Source organism: Microdochium trichocladiopsis, assembly GCF_020744255.1.
Source record: "Microdochium trichocladiopsis strain MPI-CAGE-CH-0230 chromosome Unknown B0I36scaffold_9, whole genome shotgun sequence".
Taxonomy (NCBI): domain Eukaryota; kingdom Fungi; phylum Ascomycota; class Sordariomycetes; order Xylariales; family Microdochiaceae; genus Microdochium; species Microdochium trichocladiopsis.
Genome location: NW_025763552.1, coordinates 2,206,859 through 2,225,489, shown reverse-complemented (window position 1 = coordinate 2,225,489; position 18,631 = coordinate 2,206,859). Strand labels below are relative to the sequence as shown.

At 54.7% G+C, this 18,631-nt stretch overlaps 7 protein-coding genes across 7 annotated transcripts; 5 read left to right on the top strand and 2 right to left on the bottom strand.

Moving 5' to 3' along the window:
- Positions 1–299: 299 nt before the first annotated feature.
- On the top strand, positions 300–2,235 carry B0I36DRAFT_332512 (riboflavin transporter MCH5). Its single transcript, XM_046155126.1, has 3 exons — positions 300–846; positions 958–1,532; positions 1,598–2,235. The coding sequence occupies exons 1-3, from the start codon at positions 406–408 to the stop codon at positions 2,028–2,030; spliced, it is 1,449 nt and encodes a 482-aa protein (XP_046008639.1). The 5' UTR covers positions 300–405; the 3' UTR covers positions 2,031–2,235.
- A 1,289-nt stretch (positions 2,236–3,524) lies between these two features.
- On the bottom strand, positions 3,525–4,340 carry B0I36DRAFT_376793 (putative sterigmatocystin biosynthesis protein stcQ; the record flags this gene model as incomplete). Its single annotated transcript, XM_046160494.1, has 1 exon — positions 3,525–4,340. One exon carries the CDS (start codon positions 4,338–4,340, stop codon positions 3,525–3,527), a length of 816 nt encoding a protein of 271 aa, XP_046008638.1.
- Positions 4,341–5,466: 1,126 nt separating this feature from the next.
- On the top strand, positions 5,467–6,084 carry B0I36DRAFT_366983 (uncharacterized protein; the record flags this gene model as incomplete). Its single annotated transcript, XM_046159391.1, has 1 exon — positions 5,467–6,084. The coding sequence occupies one exon, from the start codon at positions 5,467–5,469 to the stop codon at positions 6,082–6,084; it is 618 nt and encodes a 205-aa protein (XP_046008637.1).
- Positions 6,085–6,513: 429 nt separating this feature from the next.
- Positions 6,514–8,250, bottom strand: B0I36DRAFT_250085 (chromate transporter-domain-containing protein; the record flags this gene model as incomplete). The annotated part of the gene is made up of 4 exons (XM_046150523.1): positions 6,514–6,789; positions 6,887–7,391; positions 7,512–7,636; positions 7,714–8,250. The coding sequence occupies 4 exons, from the start codon at positions 8,248–8,250 to the stop codon at positions 6,514–6,516; spliced, it is 1,443 nt and encodes a 480-aa protein (XP_046008636.1).
- A 499-nt stretch (positions 8,251–8,749) lies between these two features.
- On the top strand, positions 8,750–10,277 carry B0I36DRAFT_165976 (uncharacterized protein). Its single transcript, XM_046148727.1, has 2 exons — positions 8,750–9,082; positions 9,188–10,277. Exons 1-2 carry the CDS (start codon positions 9,008–9,010, stop codon positions 10,073–10,075), a joined length of 963 nt encoding a protein of 320 aa, XP_046008635.1. The 5' UTR covers positions 8,750–9,007; the 3' UTR covers positions 10,076–10,277.
- A 4,165-nt stretch (positions 10,278–14,442) lies between these two features.
- On the top strand, positions 14,443–15,405 carry B0I36DRAFT_250575 (uncharacterized protein; the record flags this gene model as incomplete). The annotated part of the gene is made up of 1 exon (XM_046150554.1): positions 14,443–15,405. The coding sequence occupies one exon, from the start codon at positions 14,443–14,445 to the stop codon at positions 15,403–15,405; it is 963 nt and encodes a 320-aa protein (XP_046008634.1).
- A 2,273-nt stretch (positions 15,406–17,678) lies between these two features.
- B0I36DRAFT_332504 (uncharacterized protein) lies at positions 17,679–18,275 on the top strand. Its single transcript, XM_046155125.1, has one exon. It carries the CDS (start codon positions 17,781–17,783, stop codon positions 18,156–18,158), a length of 378 nt encoding a protein of 125 aa, XP_046008633.1. The 5' UTR covers positions 17,679–17,780; the 3' UTR covers positions 18,159–18,275.
- Positions 18,276–18,631: the final 356 nt, after the last annotated feature.

The following is an 18,631-nucleotide window of genomic DNA, read 5'->3' as shown; positions in this document are numbered from 1 at the left end:
AGGTGAACCTGCTTGGCCAAACGCGACAAGCACTGAGAATGGCGCTACGGGCCGAAGGACACGCCAGAAAGGGACCAGGGGGGATCTGGTTCAAGGTTGCTTTTGTGGGGAGCTGGGGATCCCGGTGCCCGAATCGACATGAGGCCCAACGCCAAAGGGCGTGGTTGACAATCCCCGGCCAATGACTAATGGATCCCTCGCCCAGTGGCTCTTCAAGCTCCGGTTGTCGGGCCACTTATTTCCCGTCTGGAATCTCGTCTCCATGCCATGACCTCCTCCAAACTTTTCTTTCCGTTGTCGTCGAGCTGAATCTCTACACCTTTTTCGACAGCCGGCTGTAATGTTATCATAAAAATTGACTTGCACCTGTACGATTAGATTGGAGACTTTAGGACTCCTAGCAGCATGGCTCATCACGGAGCCTCGGCCCATGGGGACGTCCTTGAGAACGACGATTCCCCCACTGCGACATCCAACCCGGACCTCGAGGCCCGCCAATTCACAACAGCAAAAGCGCCAGCAAAGGACGATTCCTCCCAGAATCAGCACCATAATGCCTCACACCCAGAGCCAGCCACGGGCACGCCCCTGACGCCCACCATCTCGGCAACATCATTCACCGCCGCACCGACCAATGACGACGACGACTATCCAGATGGAGGCCTGGCAGCCTGGTCGGTCGTGTTTGGCGCGTGGTGCGCGTTCCTGTGCACCTTTGGCATGTTCAACTGCTCGGGCATCTTTGTCCAGGTGTATCACGACGACATCCTGCGTGACAGCAGCCTGGCCTTGATCTCGTGGATCCCGGCAATCCAGGGCTTTGCTATGGACAGCAGCACGGCTGCCGTGAGTTTCCGCTCCTTCTTTATGGCCCCAGTGTCCATCGCTGGTGACTGAATTGTCGTCGTCAGAAGTCCTAAGAAAGGTCAATGCTGACAAAAGACCCTCCACTTCTAGGTCGGCCGCGCCTTCGACTCGTACGGCCACCGCTGGCTGCTCTACAGCGGCACGCTCATCTTCATCCTGGGCCTCATGATGACCTCGCTCTCCACGCAGTACTACCATTTCATCCTGGCGCAGGGCATAGTCAGCGGCATCGGCCAGTCGTGCATCGCGACCACGACCATGGCGTGCATCATGACGTGGTTCAAGCGCCGGCGCGCGGCCGCGCTGGGCATCGCCATCTCCGGTTCCGGGGTCGGCGGCGTGGTCTTGCCCATCATCCTCACGCAGCTCATCCCCCGGATCGGGTTCGGCTGGGCCATGCGCGTCGTGGGTTTCTTGTGCTTATGCCTGTGCGTCACGGCGTGCGTGCTCGTGAGCTCACGGCTCAAGCCCAAGCCCGAGCCGCTGCTATTGAAGGACTACACGGCTCCGTTCAAGGAGAGGACGTCGGCGCTGTTGTTTGTCGGGTGCTTCTTGTTCTTCGGGGGCATGTTTGTGCCGCAGAACTACATCGTCGTGCAGGCCAGGCAGGCGGGCGTGAGCGAGAATTTTGTGGCTTACCTGATCTCCATCTGGAGTGCATCAAGGTGAGTTTCTGCCTTCTAATAACACAGCCCTTTGTAAGCACCGTCTATTCTAACGCGCCTGGCAGCATCCCCGGTCGGATCATCCCTGGCCTCCTCGCCGACAGGATGGGCCGCTTCAACCTCACCACGCTCTGGCTCCTTGCGTCCGGCGTCCTCACCCTCGCGCTGTGGCTGCCCGGCGTCCACAGCACGCCCGCCCTCGTCGCGTACGCCGTGCTCTTCGGCTTCGTGTCCGGCTCCATCTTCAACCTGGCCCCGGCCTGCGTCGCGCAGGTCAGCAAGATCCGCGAGGTTGGTACGCGCACAGGCATCGCGTTCGGCCTCGGTGGCGTCGGGGTGCTCATCTCGCCGCCCATCGCGGGCGCGATCCTGGAGAGCATGGGCGGCAAGGACTACTGGGGCTTGCAGGTGTTCTGTGGGCTCGAGATGCTTGCTGGCATGGCGTGCTTTGCTGCTGCCAGAGTGCTGCAGAGCGGATGGGGTTGGACGAAAGTGTAGAAATGGGCTGTGGTGAGACGGGGACAGGTAACATTCCCGCATACATGTCATTCTAAGGTTAAGAAAAAGGTGAATACAAGTGTGGGTTCTATGTCCCGTAATCCCCCCAGCTAGAGCGCATCCAGTTCGTGCCTGTATGTCGCACTCTCCAAAGTATTTGTGACGGATATCCAGCTCAGACCCATCGACAACCTCCTTTCGCTATAGTTCGTTGTCGCACACAGGTGGTAAAAACCATCTTGGCATCAATCAATTCCTCTATGTGCCCAAAGTCGCCTTTATACAGTAGGTAATCAAGCCAACGTCTGCTCCGAGCTGCTGCTCTCCCTACCTCGCCCGCCAGCAGCCGCAGCTACACCCTTCTCCTTTTCCAGCCTCTTCGCCTCCCTCTCGGCGGCGATCTTCTCATCCGCCAGACTCTTCTCAATCTTGTCGCGCGTGCACCGGGGCCCGCACAGGCCGCCGCAGTGGTCGTGCCGCCAGCCCAGCCCGTTGAAGATCATCTGCACGGGCTTGACTCCGACTGCGCACAGCGCCGCACGGCCTGCGGCGACGTGGTAGCGGGGCTTCATGTTGTATTCTTTGCGAATGCGCTCTGCTCATCGTGAATGGGACATCGTCAGCCCTGGGTTGTCTATCGGTCCCGCGATTGAACCGCTTTTCGGAAGCATTGCCCATCCCGTTCAAGCACGGGCCAGCCCAATATAGCATCACAGGCAAAGGCCGCAACAAGTTGTCCCACGATTCTGGTTGACCACTCAGACAAAGGAGTAGAGCCACTCACCGTTCCGCAGGAAGTAGAAAAACATGCAGGTGAAGCCAATGAGCATGAATCCAAACAACACAATCAGCGCAATCGCCCAGCCGGGAATCTTTGCCTGTCCACGCCAGGACGGGCCTCCGCCGCCGCCGTAGAAGGAGCTTCCCCCTTTTGTCGCATCCCCAGTGCTTCTTGCGTCCATGGCAGTCTTTCGGTTTCAATGAGGTCAGTGCACCGAGTGTGTGTTGTGGTGTTTGCTCCCGTAGGGTCTAATTGCTGAGATGGTATGCGCAATATCGTTGATGTGTGGCGAACAACAAAATATTGTGTAGAACAGTGAAGAGGATGTCAGGAATGTTTCGTGACGAGAAGATACGAAAAGTGTCGTGGGGTCCCGGTCCAATGAAAGAGAGTTGCACTGGTGGTCTTGGCGATTGACGTCAGATGTGCTGTCTTGTGTTACCCTTGTAGCACATGCTGACTGGGCGATTTGAGTCTCCGAGGGGCGCTGATCGGCAGACGACGTCAAACTGCGCCGGGTACGCGATCCGGGACAAGCCAGGGGCCTGCCCGCATGAATATGTCTCTGATCAGCCAACAGCTTATCTTGCTGGTTTCGCCAACTCTGTCCCAATGGCTAAGGACTCAGCCAGTCACGGAAGTGCACTCTCTTTATTTTACAAACGTGCTACCCGTACATTGAGGACTGAAACCCTCTTCCCTTTCCAACGGGATCAAAAGAGCCAACTGTAAAGGAAGGGAAACAAATACACAAGCAAGCCCTTGAACAGCAGAGGCAAATTCTCATACTGCGGCCTCGCCTTCCTCTTGCTCTGCACGCTCACGCTCTTCCCATGCCAGCGCTCCCCATCGTCTGCAATCTGAACCATCCCCGCCGCGGTGTCCCAGTAACTGACAAACGTCTGACATTTCTCTGTCGACAACACGTGCCCGGTGGCCTCATCATCCGAAATGCCACCAGGCTTGAAGTACACTGCGTCGACCCAGTCCGCGCGCTGGCGGAGATACTCCTCGGCCTTGATCAGATCTATGTAGATGTGGTAATTTGCTGCAAAGAGGATCTTCTCCAACACCCATGGCACGTCATCGAGCTTGCTTTCCGTCGCAGCGGACGAGAGCATGATTAGCGTCGGCAGCCTGGCAGTGTTCGAACCGTCGATACCGCCGACACCGCTGTCGCGCCTGTTCTTGCCGTCGCTGGTTCGGATCCGCTCGAGCGCGGCCACCACATTGGTGGCCTGGTCTTGCGCGATGTGGCAGCCCGGCTGGCTGTTTATTGCGGCGACACAGAGGAATGCCGCGTCGGTGCCGCGGAGGCAGGATGCAAGGACGTCGACATCGGTGATACTGCCCTCGTACATGGTAAGCCTGGTCTTGATCTCTGGACGGTTGATTTGTGGGTGTTGCTTCTCGAGCTTCGCTTTGGAGCGGACGAAAGCCCGGATCTTCGCGTCTGGTCGATCGAGAAGCGTCTGGAGGACGTGCCCGCCGTTTTGGCCGGTCGCGCCGAGGATTGCGTACCTAGGCATGGTTTGATCTTGAAGACTGCGAGTCGTCACTGAGATGTTTAGTGCAGCTACCAGAAGATTTGTGATGTGTCTTTAGATCTGCAACTCATGTCATGACCATGATAAGCCTCGTCATGAAGAAGGACTGGATGGCTATATATGTTGCTTTCAACGTATACTTGGGCGGGAGGCAAAATGTTGCCCGGGTACGACATCTTCCACTGCACCTAGTCATGGCTGCTGGCGAGGAAGCGGTCGCACTCGGCGCCGTTGAAGCTTCTCGTACCACCGACGGGGCCGGCTTGTCTGAACAGACGGCCTCTATAGGCGCCGTGACGCCGACCTGGCATCGGATAGCGTGCGGCTTTACATCAAAACCGTGGCTGCCAGCCAGGCTCGCAGGGCTGAGGCCGACGTCGATGACGCGGAGACTAGCTTTTGAGGTGTGCGCTAGCGACGGGCCAGTCTAAGCTCGGACAATTGGCGCGCCCGAGGAACTGGTCCCCGAGTGAAGGTGGCGAGAGGGCACTGGTGGAACTAGTTGAGACTAGAAAAGCATGTGCAAGTTGAAGACAACGGGGGACTCTCGCCCCAGAGCCTACAATGCCCTGTTGACGTATGATCATCCCGATTCGGAGATTATACTTGCAAGCTGATATCGTCATGACCAACCAAGACGCTGAGATGCTCATAGATCGGTTAGGGAACCAGATGCAATAGCGATGGCCCTGGCAGATGTTCGCACGTGAAAACAGGCTCTCGACCAACATGTGGCCTGACTGCACGATGACATTATGCGCGGTGCCGGCGCCCAACCGCGTCGGGTCAAATTGAAGGAGTGCCCGCCACCACTTCGAGTTGGTATGAGACTTCGTTAGAGTAGTGCGAGATTGCTCCTCGACTCTGCCATCCTGAGAACTCCACCAAACCAGCAAGCTGTGGGAACTATTTGTGTACTTTATTGCCCGTGGCCTAGATTTAATCCTCAACGAAAGATACCACGCCCTCTCCAAGTAGAGTCCTGCACCTCAAAATCATGGCAGCGTTCACCGACATCGCCCTGGTCGTCATCGGCCTCACTCACAATCTCGTTATCTCTGCGCTCACCCTTCTTGGCGGCATCGCCCTGAGTCTGCGGTGCTAGACCATGCCAGTCATCACGCTCACCTCCTTGCGCGGAGTTTCTCCTGTCACGAGCGCAGCAAGCAGCACGGCTGCACGGATCAGACAGTTCAATTACGTCATCGCGCTTGGTTTCAAGTATCTCCAGCCTGCGTCGCGGCTCATCCCCGTGGCACTCATTGCCCTTGCAGGCGCAACGTACTGGCATGACAGCTGCAATCAGTCCATCGCTGGCGCCAACGAGCTAGGGGGCGACAATGCAAGTAGGCACCAGCAGCAGCTCCAGCAGCACTGGACACACTACCTCGTCGCCCTCATCCCCCTTGTCCTAACGGGGCCATGCGTAGCATATCTCATCTTCCCAATCAATGACCAGATCGCGGCTATTGGTCGGGAACTTGAGCTACAGCTTGACCATCAACATCCCGTGGGGAAAACTTTGGATGCCGCGTCTAGAAAGAGCGTCACTAGTGGCGATGATATCGACGTGGGCGTAATCCGCGTAGAGGAAGATATTGCCAGTGAGGTTGAGGGGCTCTTCGCACAGTGGCAGTCTTGGCATGTCGGGAGGATCTTGAGCCCCTTTCTCGCAGATCTGGTTCTGTCTGCGAGCGGAGCCGGGCTTTTGCCACCTGCCTGGTGAAAGCAGCTGTATGACCTACTTAAGGATGTGACTGCTTAGTTATATACGTTGTTACTAATTTATCTACCTACAGCAGTTGGGCTCTGTAACTCTGGATATTCGGATTCACTGGCCCTTCATCTGATGCGGCCTCCTTGCCATCCTTGTCCTGTGGCTCAGTGTCCTTCCTTGATTGCGACCGGAGATCATCTCTCTGTCGGTTAAACTATCATCCTTCTTTGACTTTCCCTTATTCTGCTGGTGATGGGTCAACTGATAAGGCTAGGTCTCTTTCCACCTCTGCGAGCGGCATGCGAAGTCGTAGTTCTAGGTCAGATCTCATGACGTAAGAGGCAGGACGTTGCTCACCGCTCCATCCCTCGTGCGGTGGCAAACAGTACTAGGCCATTTCCTCTTCGCCCACCAAATATTGAACAAGCTCTGGCCTCTCTAATCGACAAACAGGAACTGCCCCGCGACTGCCGCAATGACAACCATCACCAGCGCAGTGTACTTGTTGGTAAACTTGTACAGAGCCCCAAGCGCTAACATGAACAGGACCGCCGCAGGACCGACCTGCACAACGCCACTGATCACTTCATCCAGGGGCTTGCTGCGCAGCTTGTCTACAGGTCCCTCGACACCTGCTTTGAGAATCTGGACTGCGATGATTGCGATCACGCCGATTACAGAGCCGCACAGCCCATCAAAGAATGAGGAGAGGAACTAGATCGGGGATCAAGCTTAGATGTCAGAAAGTGTGCCCGTTGGCTCGCAACTACATCCAATGAAAAACGGTTGGATGCGACGAGCGTCTACTGACCTTATTGTGGACAAGCTTCTCCAGCACTTCGTGACCAGCTATGGTAAACACAAAGCAAGGGAAGAACATGCCCAGGGTGATGATGACCGCGCCGGCAAATGCATTGCCAAGCGAGCCGTCCTGGCCGTACGCACCCTGGAACCCCACGAATGTCGCGAATATGACGAGCGGCGCGGGGAGGATGTTTCCGATCGCGATTCCATCAATGAACACGCTCTGCGGGAGCCAGCCCCCCATGAGCACCGCCTCCACTTGCACGAACGGGATAGCGGTGTATGCGCCGCCAAAGGAGAGCGAGCCTGCGACTAGGCCAAGGACGAAGAGGTTGATAAGCGAAGGCGTTTTGGCTATGCCGAGAGCCAGCGATACTGGCAATGGCACTCCATGGAACACGACATAGAGCGCGTAGCCGACGTATTGCAAGATGAAAAGGACGCCGGCGGGGATCCAGAGACGACGGGCAATGAAGGCGTAGATGATGCCATACAGACCGAGGGAAATGAAGCTGGAAGTGACATTCGAGACGTCAGCGAGCACTTTAGTTTGGAGATGTGGTCGGGCAAGTGATGATCGTCACGAAACGCAAGAGTTTTCGTACGAACACTTTCTAGATATATCGACTCACATATTTATGCGGAGCGCGCCGTTGATAGCGGTGCAGATGGCAAACAGTACCAGAAATGGGTCAACCTTGGCTGTGTCATGCTTCCGCACGGAATGCTCGGCTATCTTGTGCGTTGCGCGCAGCACCTGCAGGTTCGTTAGCACGCGGTGGACGTGGGCCACTTTGACAGTGTGTCGCAAGGGGATGGGGGAGGCAGTCTTACCATGGCCGCAACCACTGGCTGCAGTGCGCGGAATGAGGCGTTGAAATATATGTTCTCAAACCCAGCCAAGGTGTACAGGTAGCTGGCCAGCAGCATCAAAGCGAAACCGGGCAAAATGAACGCGATGCCCGCGAGTATTCCACCGATCCTGCCCGCCGACAGGCAGCCAAAGAACATGCACAGCTCCGCAGCCTCAGGCCCAGGAAGGACTTGGTACACGGCGAAGACGCGCTGAAATCGCGCAAGAGTGATCCATTTGTCCTGCACCACGAGCTTGTCCTTGATGAGGGCGATCTGAGCCACGGGGCCGCCCCATGCGAACAGCCCAAAGTTGTAGAAAAAGAACCAGAACAGCTTGAGCAGGGACAGTCTCGGGACATTGGAATTATCGCCGAGGCCCGGGCTTTCGGATCTCACACTGATGGAGGGCTCCGCTGTTTCTACGTCGTGTCGTTGCAGAGATTCGTCCCTGCACTCAGCCCCGAACTTGCTGGGCTCCGCTGTGTCATGCTGTGTGATGGGAGGCGGAGATGTCATTTTTCTGAACGTCTCCGAGTCGGAAGCAAGCCAAATTGAAAAAAAAAAGTCGAAGAACCAACCGGGGGGCTGATGGTCACAACAGTCTCGATATGCGACTCTCCAGCCCATTCGGCGCATGGCCTTTAAGTAGCCACATCCTGGTAGGTCGTCTGGCTTGAGCTATGAGAGCGACAGGACAGATGGACAGACAAGACAATTCTGATTGGTTCATTGTTGGGCTACGGACTTGGCCATGAGACACCAAGATTTGTGCCAGGGCGTGTTCCAGCGCTAGTCGGAGCTTATTCCAGCAACAGACGGCAGAAACCGAGCGCCTCATGATATTGTTAATTAGACCTTACGAGCTAGCTCCTGGTGGCTTGCTCAAAATGTGTGAGACTAACACGCGAGCCAATGAAACCCCCTCTGTCTGTCCACAGGTGGCTGCTGATGTTTTGAGTCTAGTCACGCCATGGTGGACAGACAGCTGCGTGCTTATTGGCTACAGGTTCTTTCTGGCCATCACTCCCAAGCGGGGTAGGAAGGGAGGAATTGGGGATAAGGCAGGCATGCCCATATAGTGTATCCTTACCGTCAGGGGCTGACTACCCTTCCCGTCCAATGTACCTGTTCCCCCAACCTGCTTGAAATCCTCTGACATAACGCTGCCACGCTTTTCATCATCCCAGCAACATCCACAAGACATCTCGGACTCGCTTAGCGCGACATCTTTTCCCGATGACGAATTGATCCTTACCTACAGGATTCGCTTGCTATGCGTGCTCCGTGCCGAGGCATTCTTCCTCGCAGAAACATGGTTAACGATATGATAGTCGCGAGCAAGTCAAAAGTCAGTACTTCCATGCACCCCCCCCCCTGTTCCCCGCCCATGCCCTCTTCGCTGAGGATCAACCAGGAACGTGGAATCTTTGCTGACATACACGGCGCTGAGCAGAGCGACAACGCGAAGACGTCGCGATTAACGCTGAACAAGCGCCGTTACCGGGCCCGGCAGAAAGAATACGTCTCCGATCTCGAGCGCAAGATCACAGAGGCCCGCGAGCAGGGAATATCTGCGACTATAGAAGTGCAGTTGGCAGCACGCAAGGTCATCGCGGAGAACGAACGCTTGAGGGAGCTTCTCCTCCTTACCGGCTTCGACAGCTCCGAGGTTGAGCTATGGGCTAAAGAGGAGAAGCCCGGATATGATCCTCATGGCTCAAGCAGCGAGCCCTGCCTGCGGGTTATGCGGAAAGCCCAGATGTTTGCAGCTTCAATGTCAGTATCGCATTCCAGAGAAGATCCAGACACCGCGAACAGGACAGCACTCCCTTGTCCCAATCATGGTGAACCCCTAAACGACCATGGAGAACAATCGAGTGATCTGGCCGACGTTGCGCCAAAAACAACGACCACTTTACCGCCTGTCAATGCCATGGGCTCTTCTTCCCACTCCAGCTCTTCAGCATGCTCGCATTCTGAATCACGTGGAGGAGGTCCACCAACTTGCACGTCAGCACCCACGGCGTATGCTTCCTGCAAAGCGAAACAACTTGGTCCCTGTAAACTTGTATCGCGCCTGGCTGAGAATCCAATGGCAGATCTCACCCAGATCGCTGTCGCCCCAACGTCTGGCGGTACAGCTCCGAGAGAGACAGAGGATGACGGTGGTGGCGTCGAATGTGGCAAGGCCTACACGCTGCTCATGCGTTATGCAACGTCGGAAGAGAAAATAGAGAGTGTAGCTCGAGCCCTGGAAGGCGGTTGCACCTCAACTGAGGGCGGCGGATGTGCGGTCAAGAAGGACACTATCTGGAAGGCCTTGGATGAACTTTGCGGCTGATTGGTTTAAGGCGGATGGTGCCGTCCTTCCCACAGTTAACGATCTCGCGGGTTCTGGTTTCCAAGGTGCACTAAAAGTGCGCTTGGAGGGCAAAGTAAGGTGTCATCTATGTACCATATTCGAGATGGCAATTGATAGGGGGGCATGACGAATTGATACGCGGGCATGACCCTTAGGGGGGCATGACTTTTCGGGCCTCTGATTCGTCAATTTCTTTTTTGTTAGTGTTGGCAGAATTCTGCCGTAGCCTGTTAAGTACCTCAAGGCTATCTCCCCTAATCTCGGAGCTGACACGACGCGACGCGATCAGATCAAGCCCACCAACAGCAAGCAAATCCACCATGGTCAACCTTCGATAATTGGGAACTTCGTCATGTTCCAATCCGAGTCTCCTTCCAACTCGAGACGACGAACCCGTAGTTCTAGTCCCCACGCTCAAGATCAAGTACGGCCACGAAAACGACAGCGGCAGAGCCGACAGGGCAAGTTCAGCCCGCCGATACTTGCGAATCGGCCATCCTCAACGAGCAGCATAGCAACAAGTATCGGCCAATACTACGGAGTCGGCGACGAAGATGTACTCGGAAATCTCTTTGCATCTTACCCAGAAACCTTCACGACAGCTCCACAGCCGCACGGATGGCGTGGACTTCACGAGCCACCATGGGAGCTCCGTTTCGATCACGAGGTGCACCTCTCAAACGATTTCCCGTCCGGTGGAAGGCAGTCCTTACGAGTGAGGATTCCTGTCCCAGGACCAGAAACCGACCCACTGTCTTCCTTGCCACTTCAATCAGCACAACAGCAGCAATCGTCACCCACACGGGCCGAGTTTCAATCTGCCCTGAAGCTAGTACGAAAAGTGATTGGGACGGAGCGGAGGCTTACGCTCGAGCTCGCTCGGTCATACGAACGAGTACGTCAATGGCGCGAGAGATGGGGCTACTCACCACTCAGCTCAGATGCGATTGAATCGCCTCCTCCCTACTCACCGCCCCGAGAGCCGTCCGCCCAAGCTTCATCACCTCAAGAGATGCGATCTTCTCCTCGGATGTCTTCGTCCCCCGACCCAGACCCGATCCCGATTCCGCCGATCCCAGGCGACCCAAAGCCGTCAGCCGAAGCTTTGTTCGACGTGGTAAACACCTTTGCGAAAGAGAATGGCTTTGGCATCGTCCGACGACATGCCTATTCCTACAATGGTCGGAGGATGAGGTACTCTTTCCAATGTGACCGATACGGAGAACCACGGCCGAGTAGAGGTACAGGGCTTCGGCTACGCAAGTCTCGGAAGTGTGGATGCAAGTGGATGGTCATTGCTGAAGCTCTAGAAGAGGGCAAGTGGCTCCTAAGACAACACCCAAACCCCGAACACAATCAACACAATCATGGACGTAGCATTAGGCCGTCTGCGCACCCTTCCCACCGACGACTCACATCTACAACGCCCGAGCTCTCATCAACCGAGACAAGCTGAATGGCTATACTCCCACCGCCGCGTTAATCAAGCTGTTTGACGAGATGGAGATTCCCTATCTCGTGAAGTGGGCGGACGATGAGCCAAACCGTCTCGTTGGCCTTGTCTGGACTTTTCCCTACTGCCTCCAGATGTGGAAGCGGTTTCCCGAGGTGATCAGCTTCGACAACACATACAACACCAATCGCTTCAAGCTTCCATTATTTCAGGCAATAGGACAGACCTGCCTTAGCTCTGTCTTCAATGCTGCTTTCGGCCTGATTGACAACGAGAGACGGGAGGGGTTTCAGTTCCTCTCCGAGAGTATTCGACAGCTCTCAGAGCAACACTCTATTCGCCAACCGGACGTTATCATTACCGACTTCGACGATCAGATGAAGGCAGCCCTGAATGATCAGTTCCCTGATGCACAGCAGCAGCTGTGCATCCACCATATCAATTCTAACGTCTTGCTCAAGTCAAAGCAGAAGTGGGCCAAGGGCCACAGCAGCAGCAGTTCCGACAGCAGCGACGGAGAAGACTCTGCTCCACAGGCACAGGCTGAGCTGAGCCCCAAAGACCGACAGTTGGTCCACGCCCCGACGGCGGCGGTCATCCCTCATAGCTATCGAGGGGTCCTCATGATGTGGAAGCTCGTCATGTTTGCGGAGACTGAGGAGGCTCATGAGAAGGCGTGGAGAAATCTCTGCAATGAGTTTGATGACCAGCGAGCTATCCTGCGGTATCTCCATGGAACTTATATGCCTGTACGGGCGCAGTGGGCGCGCTGTTTCATTCGCAAGTATCGCAACTTCGGCGTCCGCGTCACCTCTGGTACAGAAGCAAGCAACAACAACATCAAGAGCTATCTCCTGAATGGTATGAGCCATCTCTATCGGCTCATGGAGGCTATGCAGGACATGATGAGGGACCAGGAGCGAGATTTCAACGACGCTTGCGCAGCGGACGAGGTACTTACCGCGCGAGAGTACATTGGGCCTAGCTCGGAGTATCTCGGCGAACTCCGGACGGCGCTCTCTTCCAAGGGCCTTGGACTGATCAACAAACAATATCGGCTTGCAAGGAAAGCAATGCCGACCGGGAAGAATCCGTTCCCTGAATCCCTCGGGGATTGCGGCGAGGACTGCTCGTTATCGATCGAGCTTGGAATTCCCTGCTGCCACAGGATCTACTCAAAGCTGAATAATGGCACGCCTTTCACGAAATGGGACGTCCATCCTCGGTGGCACCTACGAGAAGCATCCTCTCGAGATCCATACCGACGAGTCCTCGACCCTAAGATCGCCACTGCTCTCCGTGGCAGACCTAAGAACGCCAAGCAGGCCGTTCCATCAGGGCTAGCCATCGAGACTAGTAGTCAGCCGATTGGTCAACCGGTCGGCCAGGGGCCCCCGAGCCGTAGGCGAGGTCGTCCACAGGGCAGCTTGAACAAGTCGACTCAGGCCAGAATGGAACTTGGGGCGAGCCGACAGGCCAGTGGCCAAGCTGATGTCTCGAATCAGCGCCAGTTACGCAGCCAGTCGACCCTTCTAGGGACGGGAAGAACCACAGGAGTTCGTGCCAGCGGGCGGAGGACGCAGCCCAGCATTCGGAGACGGAGGAATCAATGGGAGCTGGCTGATGGCGAAGAGGAGATTCTTCCTTCCATAGTAGTAAGGGGAGACGTAGACAGCTTTTGTTAATGAAACAGCCCTTGAATACCCTGTACCTGTGAGGGGGGCCGCACCCACTCAATGAGGAAGCACTCGCTGAGTCAGCGAGCGCCCGTCTCTTACCTGTCGCTCGCCTGGCGCTCGCCAATCGAGCGACGGTAAAGTAATAGTCTTGTACGACAGCGACCTTTTGGAATACAGAGAACTTCCCATCGCGTGCCTATTCCGGATCAGTACCTTCTCCTTAACAGTACCGAAAGCAATACTTCTCTTTGACGCCTGTTCTAAAGGGTTAGTGTTGGTCGGGTGCATTTGCGGTCACGAAATCTGGGCTTGTTAAGAGGGCTGGCTTCACCGCCTTTGCTCGGAAGTATTTATGGATCTAGAAAATTTGGCCCAATCAAGTGTTACAAAAAGTCATGCCCCCCTAAGGGTCATGCCCGCGTATCAATTCGTCATGCCCCCCTATCAATTGCCTTCGAGATATCCCATTCTGGCTCGTCCTCCAACCTTGTTGACCCAACGGACTGAGACCACCAGAACATGGCCGCGACTTTACAACCAATACTTCCCTGTTGTCAGCCTGCGGAAGCAGGGGTCTGTCGGGATCCCTACCCGTGCTGCGGTCAGGCTGACCCCGCGCACGCGACCAACCCCGCGCGATATCCAAACCCGTCTGCGAGGAATGAAGGCAGCAAACTCTCCCCCGGCGGCCTTCCACGGGCGCTAGGCCACACTCAAGTCACAACGACACGATGGATCCACTAAGCTTGACGGTCAACATCATCACACTCCTCGACGCAAGCCAGAAGGTCATTAACCTGCTTCGAGAGTTCAAGGACGCGTCTACCGAGGTCGGCAAGTTTCTTCTCGAGGCACAGTCATCGTGTATCGTGCTCTTCAGGCTCAAGGACTGCATTAACCGCATCAGACAAGATGCTCCCGGACCTGATGGGGTCCATCTTGAGGCCTTCAACTCGCTCATACAGTCGGACAACATCCTGGGCCAGTACCGGACATGCCTGGAGGAGATTCGTTCGAAGCTGGAAGAGTATAGCGATATACACAACTTTCGGGGACTCAGGAAAATAGCTACATGGAAGAGCGACAAGGCCGACCTCGAAAAGGCTTTTCAGAGAGTGGACCGGCTCAAGGGCACCATCGAGCTCTGTATCTCGAGCGAATCGTGGTACGTGCTGCAGCATAATTACGGAAGTTTCGTGCTCTATTGCTAACCCATGAGTTACAGGGTGCAGACAGCTTCCCATGGCAAGGCTCTTGACGGCATCAAAGAGGACACGGCAGCAGTCAAGCACGACACGACAGCAATCAAAGAGGGGACAACATCAATCAAAGAGGACACGACAGCATTGATCGAGTCACATGCAAGCGCCGAGGAGGAAGCGACACGAAGGAGCATTCTGGACTGGGTCGAGAAGCGTGTCATCCGCTTCGACAAGATCCAGGGCGATCATTTCAACAGAGCCCAGGCCGGAACTGGAACATGGTTTCTCGAGTCGGAGCCTTTTCAGTCCTGGTGTACTGGCACAGCCAAGACAATGTATTGCCCTGGCATACCAGGTGCTGGCAAGACTATTATCGCTTCGGTCGTCGCGAACTACCTCAGCGTGAGGTTTCCACAGGCGGACACAAACGTCAGCGTTATCTATTTCAATTACAAGTCTCAGGGCCAACAAGGTCTTACACGCATACTACTTTCCATCCTTTGGCAGTTCGTCTACAAGAGAAAAAGGCTCGACAAGAGGATCCAAGACTTCTGGAAAGCCCACGAGAGAAGCGAACCAAGTGCAGACGCAATATCTGCCCTTCTAGGCAACCTTGTACAAAATGCATCTCGCTCCTTTATTGTCTTGGACGCATTAGACGAGATTTCGAATGAAGGAGGCATGGATAGTCGTAAGAGCCTTCTCAACAGTATCATGGAACTCCAGAAGACGGCGGCAACGGGCCATGCGCTGCACGTGCTCATGACAGCTCGTCCCGACACTGAGCTTCCCGCTTCGTTCAATCCAGAGTCCACCTTCCATATATACTCCGCCGAACAAGACCTTCGATTGTTTCTCAAGACGCGAGTCAATGATCTCGACTGCCTTCCTGAAGATGACTACGACGACGACATGTCGCAAAGCTTAAAGGAACGAATCGTCGATCGGATTCTCGAAGCTGCGGATGGGATGTGAGTTATATGCTTTTCGGCTCCTCGAGTTTAGTGTAGAGGCATTGAGCCCTGGCTGACGTCAAGTTCAGGTTTCTCCTAGCTGCATTCCACGTGCGCTCCCTCGTGGACGCGTTCACCCTGGATGACGTAGAGGCAATCCTTGACGGGATGCCAACGGGAGAAGATGCGATCGGAAAGACATATGAGGCTACTCTTCATCGCATCAGCGCTCAAAGTCTCAGAAGAAAAGAGCTAGCGCAGTCGGTCATTGGTTGGGTTATTCGTAGCCAGCGCGCACTCACACCCATCGAGCTGCAGAATGCAGTCGCTATTCGGCCTAACCTCGTGAAGGATCCGAAAAAGAACGTCCCCAGCTTCAAGATCATGCTTGCCGTCTGTCTCGGTCTTGTGACGGTGGATTCGAAAACAAATGTTGTTCGGCTTGTTCACTACACGGCACAAGAATACCTGGAAAGGGTCAAACCCGAGATCTTTGCCCCGCTTTCGAACGAAACCGCTGCGCTTTCTTGCCTGACATACCTGCTTACTCCACAACTTCATGATACTGTTGTGGCAATGCATGAAGAGTGGCTGCGCAGCTCAAAGCCGAAGTCGCCACGCGACTGGGGATCTGGGTACGTCACACCAGCCAACCGGCCCCTTCTCATGACTTGCCAATGGCCTCTCCTACCTTATGCCAGGGACTACTGGGCGGTCCATTACTCCCGCGCCACTGCATCCTTGCAAGAGGCCGCAATGGAGTTTTTGGCCAATGAGAGAGCCCTCTCTGTGTATTGGGATCAAGACGAGAAGTCTCGCGAGCACTTCGATCACGAGCAAGGCATTGGCACGTACTCATTGGGCTACTTCCCCGAAAGTTTTAGGTTGCGAAAGCCTGGGGCTGTTTCTCTTGCAGCTCGCTGGGGCCTGGACGAGCTGTTGATGAAGCTAGTCGATGGTGGCTACTCCTGCAGTGGTGAGTCGTCGTACCGACTCAACGAGGAGAGCTTGTTCGAGTGGCATGACCATCATCCGCTTCTACTAAGTGCGCGACATGACCACGGCTCCACGACTCAAACTCTCCTTGAGAAGGTTCAGATTCCGGCAATGGTACTTGAACGGGCTATCTACACGGCAATGCAATACGAACACGTCCAGACGGCCAAATTGTTGGTGTGCCACGCACCTGTATCGGAGCTGGCACTTCAGACACTTCTGACGGCCCGCTCTTGGTTCGTCACGCTGCAAGAGAAGGCAGTCATGAAGGCATTGACTCAGCATCATAGGCTGCACGTACATAACGTCGGACACTGCCTAGAAGCATTCGCGCCGCACCCAGGTGCTGCAGACTGGATCCAGTTTCTGCTCGAACGTTATATCCCCTCCCACGTGTCGAATGAAAGAACGAAGTTCGTCGACATCGTTGAAGCTGCAGCAAAGGACACCTGTCAAGACAATTTACAGCTCCTGCTGCAATTCGGAAGTTCGCTAGGTCTAGAACTCAACGCATACAACGCAGCGCTTGACGCAGCAACGCGGGATGGACAAGAAGAGTGCTTATCGTTTTTACTTAACGCTATGCATCGAGAAAGCTTCAGCGAAGGACAAAAGAAAGCACTCGTTCAGTCTGCTTGGAATTGCTCAGTCGAGAAGGCTGAACCACATGTTCTGCGAGTATTCCTTAACAATGACATCCTCGATGTCAACTCACCGGACAAGAAAGGGAGAACTTGGCTCATAAAGTGTTTCTCTTCCAATATATGGTACAAGAAAACAACGGAAGGGGTCGATCTTGTTCTAAGATATGAAAAATGCAATCTCAATGCGACGGACAATGAAGGCCGCACTGCCTTCTCTTACGCTGTGGCGGAAATCCCTTATTCCTACACCCAGGACCGCCTGTTGTCTCTCAATCTTTTGGCGCGCTTCATTCCTCCAATCCGTCCGGATCTGGCTGACAATTACGGGAGAACACCACTGGCGTGGGCGGCCACAACGGAGGGAAACGAACCTGTCATACGCAAGCTGCTTTCCTTGCCGGGAGTCGATGCCAATACTGCCGACAATTGTGGCCGGACTCCGCTGTCACACTGTGCGGAACGTGGCGACATTGAAAGCTTGAGATTACTCTTAGCCGCTACCCACTCACAAAAGGTCGACCTGCCAGATCAAAAAAGGCGCACGCCACTATGGTATGCTGCCCGGAGCGGGCAAGGGAGCAAGGTCCAGCTGCTTCTGGATCATCCGGTTGTCAATATTGAACAAGCAGATTGCATGGGGTTTCGACCACTCTCAGCTGCTTTACACGAACCCAGGCAACGAATCGAAGCCATAGTAGCTTTTTTGTCATGCCCCAGGCTTGATTTCACAACTGAGCGACAGAAGCCGATCACCATTATGTATTCCTTCTGCAGCAACTATGGAGCGTACTATCCCTCCCGTCGTAATGCGGCATGGAATGCTGATTTCAGCCGAGTTTTCAAAGCCTTACGTTCCGCTGCCCCTCGCTTCGACATCAATGAGCGTTCTAGTATTGGATCAACACTCACCTTACATGCTGCGAGAAAGGACTACCTCAGTTTCATGGAAGCTATGCTCATTGAATGGGGCGATGATGTGGATCTGAGTTTGAAAGATGCCGATGGTCTGACGGCAGTAGATTATGCCGTAAAGTGGGATCTGCGCCTGACACTTGACATGTTTGACAAATGGCCACAGTTGTTCAGTCACGAGAAGCAAAGACTGGAGAGACTTCGCGAGGAGCAGAGGAAGTGAAAGCAATGCCGTGCCACAGATCATACCTTAGCGTCCAAGTGTGAGCAGCAGGTATGACTATAGTGTTCAGAAACGTGGCATCGCTTCTAGAATGACAACAGGGCTGTTCAATCTGAGACATTCAAGAGACTTGGCAGTATATCGGCGTGAAGATGGAGAAACTGGTGCTTTTCGACTGCCTTTGTGGAAGTGTTTCAGAATTTCTTCTTGTATGAGAGCTATTAAAGCAGGATTGAAACCGCGGTACGCCTCTAGGCACCCACCTTTGGCCTTTTTTCATCTACCAAGTTCGATATTGCATCTATGCAGGAAAGTGCCCTGGATAGGCGCTGTAATATAGCCACGACCAGCCTGGGTCGCGTACAAACTGGTCAAGAGGTAGAAAGACGAGAAAGTCCGTCTGGCTGCATTAATTTTCGTTCCTAAAGTACGGTGCTTCACTGGTTCGTGACTCGCCCTCTTCACCCACTAGC